At 26.2% G+C, this 9,377-nt stretch overlaps 1 protein-coding gene across 1 annotated transcript; it reads left to right on the top strand.

Moving 5' to 3' along the window:
- The first annotated feature begins 1,695 nt into the window (after positions 1-1,695).
- Positions 1,696-4,900, top strand: LOC105153175 (short-chain dehydrogenase/reductase family 16C member 6). The gene is made up of 7 exons (XM_087415350.1): positions 1,696-1,833; positions 2,482-2,636; positions 2,776-2,953; positions 3,311-3,440; positions 4,090-4,210; positions 4,442-4,567; positions 4,755-4,900. Exons 1-7 carry the CDS (start codon positions 1,696-1,698, stop codon positions 4,822-4,824), a joined length of 918 nt encoding a protein of 305 aa, XP_087271476.1. The 3' UTR covers positions 4,825-4,900.
- The last annotated feature ends 4,477 nt before the right edge of the window (positions 4,901-9,377 follow it).

Genomic DNA, 9,377 nt, shown 5'->3' with positions numbered 1-9,377 from the left:
AAAATATTATATATTTGGAAACGGTCCATTTTCTATTCTTGTTTGTGTTGAATTTTTTAACATATTTGAATGTAATATAATATAATGTGCAGATTATGTTAAAAAAATTTTGTGTTAAATTGATATTCAACGTTACTTGATGTCAAAATAATACAATTTATGAATAAGTATTAGGTGTTGGAATTAATTCGTAGCGTTTTTAAATGAAAGAATGTTATTTATTTCACATGAGCATTAAAAAATACATTAATGAAAGTACTTCCCATCACTTGTAAAACGCTACGAATTAATTCCAACACCTAATAAAATAATGTGTTCTAAAACATAAATAATAATTTTAAGATAAATGAAATAAAATATGTGTTAATTTAACATATTATATATGTTAATTATACTAAAAATAAATATCTCCACAGTTTATTTACAAAACTATGTCAGCAATACCTTTTTAATAATAATATTTTAGTAATAATATTTTTATATAATATCTATGTTTTCTAATACCTATATTTATCTTATTATGTTAAAAAAATAAAAAATTTGAATGTACCGTTTGGAACATATGAAATGAATTATATTTGACACAAATTCTCTAATAGTGTAATAATACTATAGATTTGAACACTGAAATAATCCGCAAATCGTATAGCTTTTGTATAGAAAGTACCCGTAGAAATCCCAGAAGCAATATTCTAAAATATTAACAATAATCAAGAATTATTTATATTCAACATTAATCAATTAATTTGACGTGTTATTTTAAAAATATTGTTTAATATAATGATAAATAATATAAGTCATAAACTAAATTAATATTAGGTGTTGGAATTAATTCGTAGCGTTTTTTAATGAAAGAATGTTATTTATTTCACATGAGCATTAAAAAATACATTAATGAAAGTACTTCCCATCACTTGTAAAACGCTACGAATTAATTCCAACACCTAATATTATTTATATAGGCTGTTTAAAAAAACAATTTAGCATTTATATGGTAAATTATAGTATACACTATACTAAATATAAAAACTTTCATGAACATAGGTCGAAAGCTCAACTATTTTTGAAATATAAACATTTTTATATTTTAAAATGTTAGCATCATGAATGGCTTACTTGCTATATTTACAGAATGTTTTTCACACGACCTTCTCTCATTTCCATTCTTCTTGCAAAACTCAGTTATAAACACTAAGGTAAACATCGCGACATGTAGAAGCAAGTAAGTCATTCATGCTAACATTTTAAAATATTTATATAATATATATCTCAGAAATGGTTAAGCTTTCGACCTATGTTCATTAAGGTTTCTTTATCCGCAATCAATATGATGTATATGTACTATTTACCTGCATAAATACTAAATAATTTTTTTTAACATTATATATTTTATATTATATTATATAATACATACTTTTTATAATATACTATTATTTTTCACATAATGTTCATGTAGTCAATATAAATTTAGAAACGTAGTTATAAATCATTTAATTACATAATAAAGTCATAATTACATAACATGTAATATAATCGCTTTAAATATATTATCCAATAAAAGTAAAATGTAATTAACAATATTTTACAAACTAACTAAATATTTAACAAATATAATTAATAATATTTTCAATATTAGATATTCAATATTTTCAATATTTGTTCTTATTTAAAAAGTTATTTATTTTTCAGATAATCATGATCATGAAAAATGTCTTGCTCCTTTCAATAGAGATTTTATTGCTTATATTAAAAATTCTATATTATATTTGCAAAGATATATATAAATTAATTATTCCAACAAAGAAAAAGAGCGTAGCTGGTGAAATCGTTTTGGTGTGTATAATAATCTTAATATGTAATTATATAAAAAAATATAAGATAACCAGATACTATTTAACCTATAGTCGTTTTTTACACGGCAGATTTTCGGTTATCGGCTATTTTAGCCAATTATAATATAATGCAGCAAATGCGGGTTATTAATGCAATGTATTACTACAACGTGGCGAAAATAGAATCAGCAACCGTAAAAATTACCGGCCATCTGTAGTATGATTGCGGCCTATATGACTTATCTAAATTTTGTAATTTTTTCTAATTTTTTCAAATATTTACATAAGTGTAGTGAAAATTTTAAGAAAAAGCGCGTAGCACTTAGATCATTTTGAGTACACGATCAATTTGTTAAATCCTATTTGTTAAATTTACTGTGTAATTATATGTATAATAATCTTTTTTATTACATAAGTATTATCTTAAATTACGTTACATAAGCACAGATAAAAAGATGTATTCGTCTAGATATCTCGCTCCATTTGATAAATTTTTATCGCATTTTTTTGAGCAACAGTTCGTTATTTCTTTTTAAAATACAACATGAAAATTTAATATGCTATTTTAAACAAAAAGTTATAAAGTATAAGTTATAAAATTATAATTTATATTGTATTTTACATTGTATTTTATATGTATATATTAAAGATAACAGGTGCAGGTCATGGTATTGGAAAGGAATTAGCGATTGGTTATGCTTCATTAGGAGCAACGGTAGTATGTTGGGATATCAATGAAAACACTAACAATGAAACAATGGAAACTATTAAAACAATGGGAAGAGATTCTGTGTATGCATATAAGTAAGTTTGTATATAACAATACTCGGAATGAAGAAATTATTTGAATTCATACGTAAATATCTGTTCTATTCATGAATATATGTAACCGCCCATTAAATTAGCTAATTAAAATTCTAAATAAAATCTTTACGTTTTACAGATGTAATGTAGCAGATAGGGAAGAAGTTTTAAGAGTAGCCAAAAAAGTAAAAGAAGAAGTAGGTGACGTTACTATCTTGATTAATAATGCTGGTATAGTGTTTGTTAAATCATTTCTGAATCAAAGTCCTGATGAAATTATACGAGTCATAGACGTCAACGTGATAGCGCATTATTGGGTAAGTAATATATTCAAGATATCGAAGTATAAGTTACAAAAGATACAGTAATTCCGGTAAAAAATTTTTAGTGCAGAAATATGTATAAACATACAAATATTCATAAACATGTATAATCATATACGAAATATGTCCATACATATTCATACATATCTTTTTTTTTTGTAAAATTACTTTTTAGTGTAATAGAAATAGTAATAGTAATGTGAAAACATTACAATTTTTGAATATATTGTATTAATTTGTTCATAAATAAAGTGTACTAAGCGGTTTAACCAAATTTATTATAATTTAACAATTATACATATAATTAAGCTTTTATCAATCAATTTTTGCAAACAAATATTATACTTTTAGACATTGAAAGCATTCTTACCTAATATGATCAAAAAGAATCACGGTCATATCGTAGCGATTTCATCAGTAGCAGGTCTCTTTATCGGTTGTTATGGAACGGTTTATAGTCCTTCAAAATTCGCAATTAAAGGTAATTCAACTACATATTTTACGATTATAGAGAAAGAAGTGTGTGTGTGTGTGTGTGTGTGTGTATAAGGTGTTTCATTTTCATTTACACAGTTATAAAGCTTGAAAGTTACCGTCAGCATTACCCAAGATGTTCAACTGATTCTTATAATTCGAGAAATATACTTTATGAAAAAATACATATTTTATAGTGTTTTGAAAAATTCTTGAAATAAGAGCTACAAGAATGTGTAACGAAAAATAGAGGTTCCATTTAAAAAGTTCAATGAAAATTATATCATTTTATATTCTCCTCGATATCGATATAACTTTAATCTGAAACTTTTTCAATCCCACATCTTATTCTTGAGATATATTAGTGTGTTAATTTATGTTAATTATTTATATGTGTTAATTTATTGTAGTTAATTAAAATGAAACAATCCATGTATACATATTCATGTCTGTCTGTCTGTCTGTATGTATGTATGTATATGATTATTTAACGTGATTGTCAAAGAAATCATTATGTATAATAAAAAAATAATTATAATTATATATATATATTAATAAATACTTATGTATATAAGCATATACTTACACATAATTTGAAGTGCGTGTGAAAATATAATAATAAATATTTTTGTAATCCATTGTTTTTGTATCCACAGCAATGATGAACTCTTTATCGGAAGAATTACGTGTACTGAGTAATGGAAAGTCATTGATTAAATTTACAACTATTTATCCGTTCTTCGTATGTACCGGATTTGTTAAAACACTAAAAATTAGGTAATTTTACAACAATATACTGTTATAAAATTTTTTACATTATCACGTAAGTGATCCATAACAAATTTTTATTTTAATGGTATCACACTTTTTATTATGATAGATTTTTTATATTTAACAGTAATTAATTAATATTAATTTAGATTTAATAGTAATTAATTAATAATATATGTATAGTGGTTATTAATAGCAAATTTATTAAATTGAATTCTATTTTGTTTATCGATATAGATTTCCACTGATGACAAGAGAACTTTTACCGCAAGAAGTGGCTTCGTCAATAATTGATGCGCAAAGACGAGATTATGAAAATAAAAGTATAGCTTCATATTGGTTACCCATTTCAAAAGTAATAAAGTATGTGTAAACCATGCCACAAGAATTTAATCATAATATACATTATGTATTTTGAAATATATACATATATGACAACAAGCTGCAAATAATTCATTTAAATATACTGAATATAATAATATACTGTGTACTGTTGTATTATAATTATTATTATTTTATGTACATAATAAAAATATATTTTTTATTTCAGATTTTTACCTAATGCAGCATTAGAATGCATACAAGATTTTGTCGATGTACATGTCGATCCAGAAAATTAAAAAGTTTAGAAAATGTTTGTAAAATGTTTTCATTTCTATATTAAACTTTTAATATACTAATTGTTTTCCAAAAAGTATATTGATTCTTGTTTTTGCCTATCACTAACTATCAATTCCATTATTTGAGAGCAGAGTTACTCTTGCGCGATTTTTTATCCAAAGCAACATGTTCTTTCGGTTAGCCATACCCGATTAACTTTGCTTCGATTAATATAAGTTTTATAAATACAATACATAACTTTGATCGCATCTTAATTCTCAAATCAAAATGTCATATCATTATTAATTCATTTTACTATCGCATTCTAGAATAAAAATGTACATAATATTATACTATACTGCTTTCCACCTCTCCTCCGATTTTTAAAACAGCAGATTTATTTTTAAAAAGAATTAATTAAATGAGGAAAACAAAAAACTAGTTTATCAAAAAACATGCCATAAAAAATTAAAATTAAAATTAATCTTTCTTTTCTTTTCTGCATTTTCATGCATGCGCTTGATAGAGTTTTCGCATTTAAAAGTTAAAACCTGAAGAAATTGTTTTTATAAATACATACACATATGAAAATTCCGATTACATTAATTAATCTTTTGAGTTAAAGATAGACATGAGAAAAAATTTAACGTGTTTGCGATATACTACGCTCTGTTGCACGCATAATGCGCAGAAAGTACTATTTTATTATTGTTGTTTGTAGGATGTTAGACAGAAGACATAGACAGCTACTACGATCAGGTAAAAAACAAAATTTATTTTTTGTATACTATAAATACATATAATAGAGATTTAATTTTCTGTAATAAAAGTATAAATTATAAATCTATTATAAAATTATTCTTCGAGAGAGAGAGACAAAAGCTTGATATTTTTTTTAATTTACAAGAAAACTTTTTTCATAACACTATTACGTAATTATCTATAATTTACTCTTTTTTAAACTTTTTTTTATATAAAAACATGTTAAACCAAATTATTCCTTTCTCTCTCTTTCTTTTTTTCTTAAATTTTATAAAACTTCTCTGGAAGAAGATGCAATATGTATGTTGAGTATTCTTACGGGGAGCTCAACTGTTTAGACACCTTAATGTTTGATAAGAGCGATTCATGGAAATCCTCCTAATTTCATAGAATTTCGGGATGAAAATAGCCTTGGGCTAGATCAGATCCTTGGCGAAATTCGAAATTATCGTTCGAATAGTCTTACGAATATACAAAAATACGTTACTCTCTTGTGAGATGGATAACAAATAAATTACTTATCATCTAAGTAATCTCGCGATATATAAACATTGTATTCGCGCGATAATTTTCTTCGATTAAGAGAAAAACAGAATTTTATTGCTACGTGGATTCCCGTGCTTCGATTACTTGTCTTTTAATAGCGGACTACCAGATATGGAGCAATTCTATTTCATTGGCCGGATCGATAGTGGCAAAAATAATCTTCATTATAATTTATTCAGCTTTTCTTATTTTAGCTGTCTCATATTGGATAATTGCATAATTTTTGTCTCTTTTGTTGATAGAAATTAAGCCGATTTGCCAACGCTGACAAGGGACCATCTCGATTTATACAAGTTAATGAAAATCCTTGATATCAGTAAAATTTGACAGCATAAATTAAGAGAAAAGACAAAACTGTACAGGTTCAACAAAAATTTGGTATTATTAGTGAGAGATTTAATGGGTCGCATCTCCAATACCTTTTGTTCTACATGATTTCTCATATAGAAGACTTCAAAACATATCTCCTTGGTAAGAGCGAATTTCAGCTGATCACTGATCACAAACCCCTGGAGATCATATTTGGACCAAATCGAAACCCTACGCTAGGATTGAAAGATGGGATTCTAAGTCTATAGGCTTTCAAGTATCGAATAGTATATCGATCAGGTAAATCCAATAGTTCTACCTCCAATAGTTGGAGAAGTAGAGAGACATTCTAAAATTAAGAATAAACCAAATCGAGAAAAGAGACTGGACGAATGACTTATTAACTTATTTTATAATGTATAATACATAAAATATTTTATTTGAAATTATATTAAAATAAAAAAGAATAACGTAATATAATCAATATTTTATATATGTAAGAGTTTCTTACATTAAAAAATATTTTTGAATTTTCAAAATTGTGATTAAACATTTCACAGAGAGAGAGAGAAATATTAAATATACATATATAATATTTTACTGTAAATATTTTTAAAAAGGAAGATTTCTAAAGGTGACAAACAAGAGTGACACAATATTTGTGTGTGTGAGACATATGATATTTTTAAAAACACATATGACATATATTGAGACATATATTTCCACTGAATATAATGTGATTACCGAATGCTCTCAATCAAATACGAAATATCCAATTCCCGCTCGTGAACTTTCTCTAGTTACATTACTTGGCACAATTAGAGACTAATGCGTCGCGATAGTCTCTAGTTATGTCAAGAGTGCTACGCGCAGTTAAGCGCATAGTTACTCAGCCGGTTACTCATTAACACATACAGGAAACCATCTGTAAAAGCATATTATGAAAGTAGATTGTAATTATAAGACGTTATTAAGAACATTATTTAGGAAGCATATTAATAAATAACAGAAGATCATTATAAACGTAATAACATTTTTCTATCCTTTCTGTTCCTTTGCCAAATTGTAAAAAAGTATGATATATGATCTTAAATAATAATAACGAATGCGATATTAATTATTATATACGCATATTAATTATATATTGTAGCGTATTAATTATATATTGTAATAAACAAACGTTTACTTTTTTATATGTAGATTACAATATATTAATTACTACAATATATTAATGGCTGCATTCAGCAGAAAAAACAGCTTTACAACTGTTGTAAAATTTTCTAATATGATTGGTTTTATCCTTAATTCCTTGGATCCAAATGTATAAACCAATCATATTCAAGAATTTTATAATAGTTACAAAGCTTTTTCTGCTGAACGCAGCCAATGTTACAATTTCATTCGTGCATAATCTGTCATTTTGATTTATTATCGCAAAATTATAAGCTTAAAGAGATACGCCTCTTTCATTTAATGATACAAAAAATATTCAAATTTAAACATTTTTCTTCTCTCGTAAAGAAATTTTTCGTTAAAAGAAATTCAGAAATCTTAATTCAACAGATAATATCGGAAAATATATAATCATGTAATAAATTTTTATTACGATGAAGCTTGACTCATATTTTAAACTGTGTCTCGAATAAAAAGGCTATGTAAATAAATATATAATACACATAACTATAAATGTTACAACAATATACAAATAATTTTAAAAAATATTATACATGTATAAATCAGCAGCAGAAACAAATTCGTTTATTTTTGTGGTTAACAATAAGTGAATTGAAAATAAATACAAATGTTTAAGTTTAAAAAATAATATTGTTACACGCGTATTAAAATTCTTAAGATAATATATAAAAAAATTTTGATATATAGGGTGGGCCATCTATTGGTACGTTTTTAAAAATGCGATCAAATGAGCATACATTGATATTTTTTATTAATTTTTTTTTTGTTGTGAAGCTAAAAGTATCCGCGTCAAGAATGAAAAACGATTTCGTTCATGTGGCTCCCTCTACTGGCCTTACAGTATGCCATTCGGTCACCCCAATTATTAATGACATTTTGGACTATTGTTTTTCAAAGCTGGAATTGTCTCACACTTTGGGCCACAGCCTCAATATTCTCGGGTGTGCGCACTGTCCGAGCTCTGGGACCACTTCTGTCATCCACTAACATCCCTTTCTCACGAACTTTCCTCACCAATTTGCGTATAGCTCCTTCGGTGCTCCATATTTCTTTTCAAAATTCGTACAGTTTCGGCGACACAGCACTGACTTTGAAAATAAGTTTTTAAAATTTCAAAACGCTCTTCAAGAGAAAACATGTTGTTTCGTGCCGCGGACGGTATGACTAATAAACTGTCAAAATTTCGGGTCTGTAGCTCGTTCGGTGTTGCCATACGACGAAATTCAAAAACGTACCAATAGATGGCCCACCCTGTATAATCAGTTCGAAAAGGCTTCATTTTAAATTAGTTTCAAAATTATGCTGAATTTTATTCAGAATTAACGTCTACTCGTTTTTAAAATCTGGTTTGTTGCATGAAGCAATAATATATGTAGGATCTGTATGTATGTAATGTGTGTCATGCAGATACATCTGTATGTGTTCTACAGCATTACGAAGAATAATCAATTCATTTATTTATAAGTGAGATGAGCAAGCAAGAAGTTGTGAATTCGACTTGCACAATGTTAATTTATTTCATCAAGATCTTGATCTCTTTCAAACTGATAGAATCCAATATTATTTGCATAAAATCAGTTTAATAGTAACAACATATCAGTGATATCAGTGATAATTGTGAGAATTAATCGTTTTATGATAATCAGAAATAAAATTTTAATTATAAATACTAAATAAAAAGAACATTAAGAAAAATTTATGCAGCTATTCTCAGGGAAAAATGTACATTAATGCACGTAAATGTTAAAAATATAAGAACTGT

This window comes from Acromyrmex echinatior, chromosome 17 (assembly GCF_024713525.1).
Source record: "Acromyrmex echinatior isolate Ae372 chromosome 17, ASM2471352v2, whole genome shotgun sequence".
In the NCBI taxonomy this organism is placed as follows: Eukaryota; Metazoa; Arthropoda; class Insecta; order Hymenoptera; family Formicidae; genus Acromyrmex; species Acromyrmex echinatior.
This window is presented reverse-complemented; position numbering and strand designations above follow the sequence as displayed.